This window comes from Pleurodeles waltl, chromosome 3_1 (assembly GCF_031143425.1).
Source record: "Pleurodeles waltl isolate 20211129_DDA chromosome 3_1, aPleWal1.hap1.20221129, whole genome shotgun sequence".
Classification (NCBI taxonomy): domain Eukaryota; kingdom Metazoa; phylum Chordata; class Amphibia; order Caudata; family Salamandridae; genus Pleurodeles; species Pleurodeles waltl.
Genome location: NC_090440.1, coordinates 1,757,212,934 through 1,757,226,409, shown reverse-complemented (window position 1 = coordinate 1,757,226,409; position 13,476 = coordinate 1,757,212,934). Strand labels below are relative to the sequence as shown.

The following is a 13,476-nucleotide window of genomic DNA, read 5'->3' as shown; positions in this document are numbered from 1 at the left end:
ACCAGTTTACTCCAGCCAATCCTGGTGCATCTCTCATCCTGCCTGAGCAGCATGAGAGCACCGTCTGGATTGACAGAATGGAGTTGCTGGCTGGAGCTCTGTGAGCCTGTGCTGCCAGGATGAAGAGGAGCATGGAGCACGAGACAGTAGTAAAGTATTTTTTTTTTTATTTCATATTGGGTTAACTCACTGACAGGCACTGTGAGAAACTCTGAGTCTCAACTCCAGAGCTCTTATCGTGGCCCATTATAAACACTGTTTAAAATGGACCACTACTGAGAGCTTTGATTTCAAGCCTGAGGGTACTGCTGGTTTCTATTAGTGCCTGTCGCCACACCAGTTTTATTTGCTGCTGGCAGCCACTGGAATTATGAAGTATCGGATGGGTGTGCACAACAGATTCGGAAATATCTAGCAGTGCAGAACAATGAAGCAAGTGTCTGCCAACAAAGCAGGTGACAAGAAAGGTTGAGAATGTGGCTAATTCCAAAATAATTGTTTTTGATGCTCTTGAAAACTGTATCTTCTGTGGTAAGTAGAGCGGCTGGAAAGGAACCAGAAACCACAACCTTAATCTGAGATCCAAGAGAGGGGAATTCCACGCAGAGCAAGGAAACTCTTCCACAACACAAAAAGCTAAATATAGGTCTGATCGCATTTCAAGGTATCTTTTGCCTTGAAAATGTGCAATTGTCTGAGAAAGTAGTGGAGTGGGTTTTACGTCAGTTCTTTTCAATAATGTTTATGTTTAAGCTTGACACAGGTCTGGTTTTCAGTTAATTGCTCTGGTACTGCAGTATTCTTAAACAAACATTTACAATGCAATAGGTCTCGCATTTGCTTGAGTTAGAGCTATTGGCATCGTAAATTCATTTCTTGCGACATAAATTGGTCAACCCTGCCTCATAATTTTGTCTTTTCCTGCCATATAATTCCAGTGGCCGTGCATATAACTAAAGCACTTCCATTTATCTTCTTCCTCTATCAGCAGCAAAAAATTAAAATGTTGCCAATTAGAATCCTAATTTAAATCTACCATGCTAACTCCAATAGAATACCACTTTCACCACCCCACCATCAGATTTGCTGGCTGGCTAACACAATTCCCCCCAAAAAAGACACAAGACTGCCACAGAGGAGAAATAAACTAGAAGGGTCACCCAAACATATCAAGAGTGTCCAAACAGCCATAGTGTAATTAGGATGTTAAGTTGGCCTGAATCATGGTCATAATTGTAATCAGGAGAGATTATTAAAACATATAAAATTATAATGTAAACCTTTATCAGAAATAAACTTCTGGCATTGGACTGCAATGCTCAAACCAGCCCCTACAGGGAACAATAACAAAAATGTAAGTTTTAAGAAACAATGTCATGTAACCATATTGTTAGCCTCTAGGGTGCATAACCCTATGAAAAAAACAGGAGAAAGTAATGCAGTGTAACCATATAATTGGTCCCTAGGGGGCGTTTTAGGGCTAGCAGGCCTACCGCAATGATATTACAAACAAGGTCTTTAAAACAAAACTTCTCCCAGCTGTAAAACAAAGTTCTAGCCATGAGAAAGCAAATGGTGGTAGGGGTTTTTATTTTGGAGTCCCCACTAACATAGTGTGGGGACCCAGAAATGACATACACAGAAAGAGCATGCCATTGTGAATGTTTTGTAGGTGGTCCCATTGTCCTAGGACCACCATGGGCTGAGTTATGAGCAAAAATGTTGTGTAAAAGTAATGCCCTGCAAAGCACTATGAGACGGATTTTCCGACTGCAGTGAATATGGTAGTATCGGCTCTCCCGGTGTGCCAGAAAAGACGATTTTGCTTTCATGATTTCTGTTTTACGTAAAGCATTTACCAATTTTAAGTGTTTTAAGGGAAGAGCCACAAGAAATGACTCTGAATAGGCAACTGTGAACAAAGTGACTAGCGCTCCAATACCGCCAATCGAGTTCACGTTGTTGTGGCAGTGAGCGCCATGGCCGCCATGCAGCACGAAGGGGAGGGACAAAAGAAAAAAATAGTTTGCCAACGCTGAAGTATCGCGGCAATCGTGCAATAATCCATGCAACAGGGGCAATCTGCAAGGCGTGACAGAAACAGGCTTGAGACAGGACAAACGTAAAGCATTTATCAATGACATCCATTCATTTTTGAAAGGCAAGCTGAGCAACGAATGAAAGTAATGGACGGGAGATGGGCGTGGTTAAAAAGAAAAACAATACTTACAACAGGTCGAAGCGCTTGCACGCTCGACCTAAAAAGGTCATCATTAGCGTTTTCTTCCATTCCAGTTACCTTTCCTTTTAAATGGACCATGTAGGAGGACTGGAAATGGTTACCAATAATGGGCTTCTCGTCCTGTGATCATTACGTTGACTTTTCTGCAGCCTTTTCCCTGACAGAAAGCCCTACAAAAGAAGATGTCTGAGAAGCATGAACTTCTCGGATGAGTGGATGAAAGGCTCTTAACTGTCCAGAGCGGGAGGGTTAAAGATTACAAACTGCAATGAACGCAGATGACATTCAAGAATTAAAATCTAGAACATCTAATGTAATCTGACCAACAGTTTCAAAAAAAGTCATTTTTTGGTACAAGGACAAATATTTATTTGTCTGATAATACATGACTTATTAAAAGCACATGAATGATCCTGTCCAAAACAATGAATTGAATATGGTTTAGTACCCACTTTGGAACTAGGCGATCTAAAATCTAGTTTAGTCTCTCTCACTTGCCCATACTGTATACACCTTAAATGCAACATTTTAATTACCTTATTTGCTAAAATTGAGAAGCTTTCAAAAACAGACTGGCCCCATCATTAAGGGCGGCATAAGGGGGGGTCCTCTTTCCAATCCTGTATCTCAGAAGCGGAGAACTCCTTCAGAGAATTGTTTAGAATTTGTAAAGACTGGGTGGTTCTTAAAATCAATCACTCCTTCAGCCATAATCCTCCACAAAAACATATGTGACAACCTCATTGTATTACTCATCAACAAAAATGCCACCCTCAGGCTAACATTGCACTACTGAATGCACTATTCTTTCCACTCCTTCCTCTCTACTAAATGCACTATTCTTTCCACTCTCACAAACCCATGGTATGTTTAGCCCCATTTGAGCCCAATATAACCTAGAACCAATCATCAGTTAACATATGTAATGCAAGAATTATAATCCCTGACCGACCAGCCCTGCCAGGTATTACTAGCCTCATCAACAATCTGCTTTTAACAGATTCAATTCCTACCAAATTGAAACATGTCACTATAATTACCACAACTTTCGAAATATCTACTGGTTAGAGCAAATCAAGGTATACCAAGAGACCCTATCTCAGGCCTACCTTCCATCACTATGCACTGCTGTCAGCTGTGAAAGCTCAGCTGTTCTTCCACAGCATGCAATGTGTTCTCTTGAGCAACTTTCAATGCAACTTTGGACCCTACCGAGGCACTGAAAGAACACTCTCTAATATCAGGGCAAATCTTTGCATCACCAAACGCAAAGCTCTAATGTGTATCCAAGTACTCCTAGATCTCTCAACAGACTTGGACATCAAACAAAATACTGCTTGACCACATGGCTTTATAAACTAGAGTTGGTAGTACCAATTTTGTTTGGTTCATTTCACTTTGTGCAGACCACACCAACCAAATCAAAGTGTGCTCCATCCTGTCACCAAGGACTACCATCAATTGTGGTGTCCCTTAAGGCCCATCCACTAGCCAGGTGTACTTAATATCTTGCCCACTTGACATACATCCTTGACAAGTATGCTGATGGCATTCAGCTACACATAATTTGAAAGAAGGCTAGGGAGTGTCTCTAGAATGCAAACTGCCCTAAAGATATCCAGCCAGAACTGGTTGCAACAAACCATGTGTTTACTACACAGCTAGAGAGAAAGCCCATGGTCCATTGGCCCTCTCACATCTTCCTTTTTTCCTGGCCAATATGCCTAAATGACTCCTACTACCAGTCCCTAAAGTAAGCAAACTGGGTGCATTGTTCAACAAAAATTGACCTTCATTGCACACAAACTCAGTTACTAAAAAACATTAACTACCAACAGACACTGGTGGTAGAAGTGACCTTCCTTCAATATGACTGTAATAGCTTGTACTCCACAGAGGGTTCAGAATCACACTGTTGATTCCTTTGGGCTCGGAGGTACAAGGGCTACAACACAAAAGCTCTCATTACACTTGCTATGCTACTAATTAAATAAAGATCACAATTCAAAAGCATGCAGCTGAGCGCTGCTACTCTGAAGCTTCCCCCATTCGTCACCCTATGTAAAAGATTCAGGATCAGATCTCACCATGTTCATACTTCTCCCATCTGCACTGCACTCCTCAACTTCCAGCTTGAGGGGACAACATTGAAAACTCTACTGTTCCACATAACCTACAATTGTCTTTGTGGGACACGTTAGTCTCCTCCACTAAAACAGGTAGATTTGTTATGCTGTATGAATCATTCATTTTCAGTGGCATGTTGAATATGCAGGTTTTCTACACCCACTCATCCTGGTATACATCTCTGTGGGCTGATCTACCACCTGCAGAAGTACATGTCAAAGGTTTGAATCGAGGCAGAGCAAAACAGGTTTTCATCGTTCGAAGGGCAGTAATAGGAGTACTGAAGTGTTAAATAATAAATAATAGCAACTATGATCTAAGCGCTTACAAATAGTAATTTTTCTTACAACCCTTATTAATAAAAAAAAATAGTACAACTCGTTGGTCATCTAAATTGAGTGGCAGATCATTCTTCAGTGAATCCAGTGGTCAAGATGGGAATGAAACTGTATATGCAAATTGGTCTAGTTATACACACATCTTACTTATAAGGGCCTTCATCTTTTAAAAGGAAAAACACATTAAATAACACGTCCAGTGAGATTAACACAATATTCTTTGCTGTTTCTATATGGGAATGGTGGCAAGTCTCAACTGTGATCACAACTGCTTACCTACACTCTTAACACTCTGACATAATCTTGACCAGTATACCCGTTACTTGGCTGATTAAAGGTCACCATCTCAGGTGGCCCTTCGCACACAACAATCCAGGACACCATCTCACTGGAGATGAAAAAGTGCAAAAAACAAAAAAAAGCCTCCTTCCCATTGATGGATGCATGAGATGAAACAACATTGCTGTATGTATTAGGACTGACACAACCTGGTTTCAATTTAGAAATGAGCTGAAGACATAGCTGTTTAAAGAACACTATATCATGAGTAAAGTAACAGTTCACTTCTCCCTGGAGAATCAAGCTACCCTTCCAGTCGGTTGACTACATCTTTTCCTCCCTCTGCTGCTTTTTAGCTAGGTTTACAGTGTGGCTAACTCACAATATCGTCCCACTTGCTGGGCTTGGGTAGGCTGCACCATGAAAAAACCTACCAGACCCAGACAGTTCTGAAAACTAGACATCCGGGGGAGTCCATGGTGGTGTGCTTTGCATGCATCCCACACAATTTCGTTATCCAGAAGGCCCTGCAAACCTCAAACTTTGACTTAAAACACATATTTTCCTCACATGTCTGAGAAGAAAACTTCTGGAATGTACAGTGAGCCACAGCTACCCACTTTGGACAAATGTGATGCGTCCATGTTGCATTTTCGGACATTTCCCTTTGCGGGCACTAGGTCTACCCACACAAGTGAGGTACCATTTTTATCAGGAGACTTGCGGGAATGCTGGGTAGAAGGACATTTTTGGCTCTCCGCAGAGTCCAGAAATTTCCATCACAGAAATGTGAGGGAAATTTGTTTTTTATAGTCAAGGTTTGAGGTTTGTAAGGAATTCTGGAGAATAAATCCTGGTGAGAGCCATTCAAGTCATTTTCAATATTACTTTATTTCAAGTATTTTTGGGGGTGGAAGACTTAAAGGATCTACAAATATGATCCCCTTGCTGAATTCTGTCTTTTACCTACATTTCAGAAATCTATAGTTTTCCTGGACACACATTGGTTTCACTCTAGTTTCAACAACAAACTGGAAGTAGGTTGAGAGCACAGAAAATAGGAAAATGGGCTACCTCTTCAAAAAATGCCAAAACTGTGGCAAAAAAAAAACAACGTTTTTTTTATTCAGCTCTGCATGTTCCTGAAAGTTGGGAAAATGGCAACTTTAGAACAACAAACAATTTGTTGCTCCCATTTTTAGGAACAAAAACAGACACTCTTACCCAGAGCACTTTTTTTCTGATTTTCGCAAAACGCTAAAAATGTAGCTGTATTTTTACTATTTCCTTAGTCCCCTCAGGGCAATCCACAAGCCTAGGGTACTTTCAGATTCCCTGGATGTCAGAAAAAAATGATGGGAATTTGGTGTGTCTACCTTATATGGGAAAAATTTTATAGAGCCCCAAGTGCAAACTACCTCAAATAGCCAAAAAAGGACTCTGCTCTGAAACACAGTTTGGCTTACTTAAATTCTTAAGATGGCATCAGTAGAAGGTATTCCGTATCAATGTAACAGGGGAACAACAAAAAAAACAGATGTTCAGCTACAAAATCTTCAATGAAAGATCCACAAAAAATAATAATCACATTAACGTCTTTGACCTACTCACCTTCATCACAGAAACTTGTCTCAGTAAAGATACCACCCCCACATTATGAAGCCATTCCAAATTAATACAAAAATCAACATCAGAAATTGCAGCATCAAGATACGAGGAGGCTCAAGTGTTCTCTTTACGAAATCCTTGAAAACTACATGTATTGAAGATCTTGCCATGACAGACTTTAAATCCATGCTAGTAAAGTGCTGCTTTGCTCCAACCTTGGCCAACTCCATCTTATGAGCAACATGGCAAGGATTCTCCTCTGCCCACACCCCGGGGATCGTAAGACACCCACCTTACAAGCCCTTAATGGTGAAACCGTTGCCCTCATCCTCCTTGACCTTTCCGCAGTCTTCGACACTGTCTGTCACCACACACTGCGCACATGCCTCTTCGACGCCAGAATTCACCACAGAGCCCTGGGACTGGCTCACCTCCTTCCTCTGTGGAAGAACCCAAAGAGTGTGCCTCCCCCCGTTTCTGTCTAAGGCCACCAACACCATCTGCGGAGTTCCACAGGGTTCCTCTCTCAGCCCCATCCTCTTAAATGTCTACATGACTCCACTCGCCAACATCGTCCGATCCCACGGCCTCAACATCATCTCCTACGCAGATGACAATCAGCTCATCCTCTCTCTCACGAAGGACCCTGCAAACGCTAAGAACAACCTCCACACCAGACTCCACGCCATCGCCAACTGGATGAAAAAGCCGCCTCAAGCTGAACTCGGAAAAGACAGAGATCATTATATTTGGCCCCAACAGATCAGCATGGGACGACTCTTGGTGGCCTGCCACTCTGGGGTCGGCCCCAACGCCAACCACCCACGCACGCAACCTCGGCTTCATACTGGACTCTTCGCTCTCTATGACCCAGCAAGTCAACGCCATTTCGTCCTCCTCATGCTTCAACGCCCTTTGAATGCTCCGCAAGACCTTCAGATGGATTCCCGTGGAAACCAGAAGAACGGTCACCCACGCCCTCGTCAGCAGCGGACTGGACTACGGCAACGCCCTCTACGCAGGAACAATGGCAAAGCTCCAGAAGAAACTCCAGCCATCCAGAACGCCTCAGCACCACTCATCCTCAACCTCCCTGGCCACGAACACATCTCAGCCCACCTCAAAGTTCTCCACTGGCTACACGTCAACAAAAGGACCGTCTTCAAACTCCTAATCCACGCCCACAAAGCTCTCCACGACGCCGGACCGGCCTACCTCAACGAGCGTCTCAACTTCCACGTCCCGACACGCCAGCTCCACTCCGCCAACCTCGCCTTTGCATCCGTCCCCCGCATTCACCGTACCACAACCGGCGGCAGATCCTGCTCCCACCTTGCCGCCAAAACCTGGAACTCCCTCCCCGTCAACCTACGTATGACCCAGGACCTCCTGACCTTCAAGATGCGCCTCAAGACCTGGCTCTTCGAACAGTAGCAACCCCCCCCCCAGCACCTTGCGACCCTTCCGGGTGAGTAGCTCGCTTAGCAAATTACTGATTGATTGATATTGATTGACTAACCGTAGCAATGTTCAGGGTGCTTGCCATGAGTCACAGAACCTCAGGGAAAAAGATACATATACCTACACGTGAAGTTTAAACAAAATGTACAAAACAGGGCACTGCACTTCAGATTATCACCTCAGCTCATCATCCCTGCTTACAAAAACAAATCCACAAGACATTGCTTTTTCAGTCAAGTGGGTAAAACTCAAACTTTTTGCCTAGAAGAATGTCCAAAAGAAGATGAAATTCAGACAAGAGGTGGAAACCAAGCTATTTTCAAGATAAATTCTAGGTATCTTTTCCGGGCAAACAACTGAAATGTTTATTTACCTCCACCATATACATGACTCACAGCAATCAAAACTGGACAACAATGTGAGGACAGATTCAGGTGATGTCGCCTATATGACTGGGGTGTAATCCGCCAACCCACTATAACTTTTCACTTGATATCAATTAAACAGGCATGCTTTTGTCTACAGTGTTTTATTTGTAGAAGATAAGTACTGGTGCACAAAGCTCTGCTCAGAATCCTGCGGCCGACACAGAGCGCTGAATACCAAGGCTGTGTAGTCCTTAATCCACCACAGGCCTCTTTAATCTACTGTCAGACACTCCGTGCCCCTTTACCTCCCTCTTTCAAATTACTGCTTTCTCCCTTTGTGATGATTTTCCCATCTTCTCTTCCTCCTTCTTTCCACTTTGTGCATTTTTCACTCTTTTGCTTTCGAAAAAAAAATTGATAAGGAAAAATAAGTGCTGGTGGCCCCCCACCGGCAACCACTGGCTCAAATTAACCGGTGTTTGCTTAAAGACAGCTGCTGTCCACTGCAGGACTTTAACATAATCGACATCTGCATATCTCGACTAGTTATATATTGCAAGGATTAGTTGACATCTAGCTGAGAACATATTAACAACAGCCATAAAAAGGATGATTCAGTCTTTCGCATCTCTGGCTATAAAACTATAACACAACATCTCCCAGATATACAACATCTGAGAGTCTCAGAGTGGACTGCTTCTTGCAAAGGACAGTATAAAAAGTGTTTCCTGAGAGTAAAAAACTAATCATAACCCTAATGATGGGACCTGCAGAGCCATTCACAGTGCCGGCACTCTATGAAACGTAAACTGCATGCTTGCCTCTCATGCCCCTCATCTATCACACTGCTATGCTCTCTACCCAAAGACAAATTAAGAACACGTCTCTGGTTACTCATACACAACAGGAAAACACTTCCCACAAAGGGTCTAAACAAAGTTAACGCTCTTCCAACCACATTTCCTGCATGGTGTGGCATGCGACCAATGTGGGTAAGCACTGAACACGTGAACATCTCATATAACAGTAGTAAGCGCTATATAAATGCGACAACACAATTCAATGCAATAGACCATGGTTCAGAGGGGAAAAAACTGAAAAAACCTACTGATTAACTGTGAATAATTACTTTGGCTACTGGAGAGGGCTCACATAAAGATCACCTAATCTTGATAAAAAATGACAAAATACTCATCCATTAATCTATAGTTGGTGCTATATCTGCAGCACAGTGCTATGCTGCTCTCCTCAAAATATTTCACACTGCTGGAGATCATCAGATACATACTACAAGACTTCGAGTGCATCAACTTGTATAGCACATTCTTAGTGCTGTAAAGACATATTAAAACAACACTATTTACTGCTAAGCCATTTTTCTGTTCGCAGTAACCCTCCCAATGTGTCAAATTGTTGTAGAACACTGCTCGTGTTCTTTAATGGAAGGATTTGAGTCGCAAGTGACAACCATCCTGACAATTTGAACAGCAATGCGAATAGGGTGAGCAGAATTTGGAAAAAACAAACCGGGACATTTCACAGAAGCAGAAGTATAATTTTATATCAAACGATGGGTATCGAATGACCGCGCTCATCAACACCAAGACAGACAACGAGGCTTTAAGGCATTGAAATGCTAAACTCAGTATTAACCTGTTTAAATAAATTGCTTTCAAATAAGATCTGATAACTAGAACTGCCTTGGAACACACAACGTGTCTTCCTCTGATTTCAGTCGCCCCTCTCTGAAACCGCGACGTGAGCTCAAATTACAGAAATCTGCGGGGACATTGGGTGAAAAAACGGAACTGTCCGTGCCAATCCCGGACATCTGGTCACCGTACATTTGGAAGAAAACCTCACTGCCATGGGTGCAAGAAGAAAGGGCGAGTGCAAGGAGAAATGTAGGCTGTGGCAATTTGAACATTAACCATACTTAAAGCTGTGCGATGAGTAGGAACCAGAGACAACCCGTAGACGAGACTTAACATGCGACTTACAATAGCAAAGACTGCCATAGCAACAGACACAGTCACAGAAAACTCACATGATCAGGGCTTCCCATTCGAAGAAATTCTCTTCATTGATCGGGCCTGAAACGTAGAAAGAAAATTGTTTTAGATCAAGATTTCTGCTACACTTGTTTACGCATTCATTTTAAACACATTTTCTTCGGAAGTCCTTCTCATGCTAGAGATCTAGTTTCAGCTTACGTCCATGCCCTTTTCCTTCATAACAATACCAAATAAAAGGCACTGGTGCAACTCTTTGCACACAGATCGTTATTGACTGGTACCACGTTTCTATGTTCCTGTTATTGAAGCTCACATCGACTTTAGTATACAGTCAGGCTTCTTTGGACCTTATCCGATGTAATACTTTAAGCCACCACTGGATGTCACTGCAGCACCAAAGTCGTCTAGAAAGAGGGGCTGGGGAAAGGCAATGGATTTAAAACTCCGATCACGCGTTGGACGAAGAATCTGCGATTTAGCGCTGGCACGACCACAAGTAAAAATGTATTTACTTAACATGCAGTTATTGGCTAACGTGTTAGTTCGCAGCACTGTTATTTACAGAACGCAATAAAATTGTGCAAAAGGTACCACACAGTGATGGTGCAAAAGTCCTCCTCACGCCACCCTTTCACAATGTCTCTATACCGTTGTTATCGTTCTAAGAAACGCAACCTTGATGAAGCAGCATAACTTGGCTGCTCCATTATGTTTCCCCCTCCTGCCAGCAGCAGCAGCTGAAAAACCAGAAAAATAAAACGATAATTAACTATGTTTATTATAGTTTTGATATTCTAGGGGGCGGGCCATGGGGATGACAGGCACCATGGGAAGTGGTGTGCACTGTTGCCAGTGTGCATATTGGGTTGGGCCGGCTGTCTCAGAACGCCCAAACCAACATGCACACTGAGCTGTCTCCAACTCAAGCTGCATTGCCGGGTTGGAGACAGCAGGCACAGGCTTACAAGTCTGTCTGGGAGCGCAAATTGAGGGTGCTAAGGCCAATCCGGACGCTGCTCTCATGCTGCCAGTAGCATGAGAGCAAGGTTAGGATTGCCAGCGTGGCAGTCTGGGAGCCTGCGCCGATAGTGAGTGGAGCCAGAACAGCAGCAATGTTTTGTGCCTCTACCCACCCCCGCCCGGCGACTTTGCCCCGTCACCAGCCACAACTGGTAAAAACTGCACAATGAAAGTTAACGTGTCATGTAAGCCACATTTAATGCTCGTTTGCAGCTATGTTAATGTTATGGTATTTTAGAAATGTTATTTTTTATAATTATTTTATATTCAACAAGTTAGACAGTTAAAACATATTTGAACTAAAAGTGTAATAATGCTCATTTTAGTTTGGGCGGAGTGAAGGCTGCATTCTTTTTATATGTTCTTATCTTCAACGTGAAAGCTTGTTTTTCCAAAGCCGCAGGTACTGAAATTAAGAAGAAGTTTACTGTTCACGTTAGATAAGAGAGTCTGAGCGAAGCGCTACAGGACAAAAAGAGAATCCTGCTATTTGCAGCCATAGCTTTTGAGATTCCTGAATGCATGGGTGTAACAAAGTCGAGTGCTCAAGGCTTCAAAATACTGAAGTCTTATTTAAAATTGATTTGTAGTTTTGTTTTTCAAATAAGAGTTTTGGGTATGATGTCCTCACACCTGGAAAAACTAAGATTTAAGTGTGGTTTAGAAGGCAAGAGATTCAGAGGCTTTCTGCCCCTCACTAAGAGCGGATCCTTTTGAGGTACAGACATCATACTTTCTATGTGGCTTCATGCCACCGCACCTCTCTTGGACAGAATCTTCTACTGAAGTTCAGTTTGTTAACCTGTCTCCGATATTCCTTTAGTACTAAAATAGTTTAGGCGATAGATTCAGTGGTTAGGCAAGAGAACTTAATTTTAGAAACCAGACATTAGATACTTTTCCTGATCTTCTGCACTATTGCTATTGAAGTCTTGCTCTTTTACAAGTTGCTGCATTTTAATATTGTGCAAAGCCTTAATTCTCTATTGGTGATTTTGTATATCTATACTATGGTTTTGAGACTCACCTATGTTACTTTGGCTTTGAGTCTATAATAAGGCCCTTTGAAACTTGAATTTGAACTCTGAGGATAAATGTGTGATTATTGAGTTGCACTGAAATTGATTTGAATGATTTGGTAAAATCATCTCTTCATTCCTCGGAACATAGGAGAAAGATTCATCTGACCCTAGGTAAAGAGCTAGGGCCCGTGCTAGATCAGATGGCAGCAAACAAGGATGGTTCTCTTTCCGAAATGAGGAGAACCAGAATTAGGCTATAGATTGGTTAGTTCCCAGATTACAAACTCTAGTGTCTATGTCGAGAACTGAGAATCCGTGAAGTTGCGGAGGATCGAAAGAGTTGAACTGGCAGCAGAAGAGTGAGTATTAATAGGGCTGCGGAGAGCAGCAGTTTGCTTTTAACTTGCGGTGATTGTGAAATTGGATGGTGTTTTGCCGAGATGTTTGCATGTTGTATAAGTGTTGTGATTTATAGAGACGTTGAAATGGTTATTGGGTCTGACATGGCCTAAGATCCCGGGATAGCTTAAAAGGTGTAGAAGACACCATTTTATATTGTCTGCTAAGTGGTTGTGTTCATTGTGAGATGTCGTCAACGGCATGGTTATAATAGAGACTTACATTGTGTGAGTGTGAGACAAATAGGTATAACAGATCTTAGTGCAGAGAGAGAAAATTGTACTGATTTACATGTTACCCTGCAGGTCGAGGTCTCAGCAGGCGGAGCCAACCCCTTCAAGGATCTCTGATAAATGTCCGACCATCGGCTCACCCCGAGGTGCAGCTGCCTTTGCAGTCCCAAGATGAGGGTGACTTCACTTCCCAGTCCCCTTCAGCTTGTGCCTGTCAATGTTCCCTTGGTGGGAATAACCGTGCAAGAAACCAATTCTCCTCTTAAGGACTATCTAGTTCCAGGTGAGAAATGCAACTCTGGTAGTGTGTTGGGTTCGGCAGCCCCGTACCAGGGTTGTGGAGGTTCTGCTGGCCTTGTCACAG

General features: G+C 42.7%; 1 protein-coding gene across 1 annotated transcript in view; it reads right to left on the bottom strand.

The window, feature by feature from the left end:
* The window catches only part of UBE2G2 (ubiquitin conjugating enzyme E2 G2), a 262,047-nt gene that overhangs the window by 117,428 nt on the left and 131,143 nt on the right, over positions 1 to 13,476 (bottom strand). Inside the window, exon 3 of the mRNA XM_069225715.1 lies at positions 10,471 to 10,516. Within this exon, the coding sequence (XP_069081816.1) occupies positions 10,471 to 10,516 (46 nt within the window). The remainder of the gene's footprint in view (positions 1 to 10,470; positions 10,517 to 13,476) is intronic.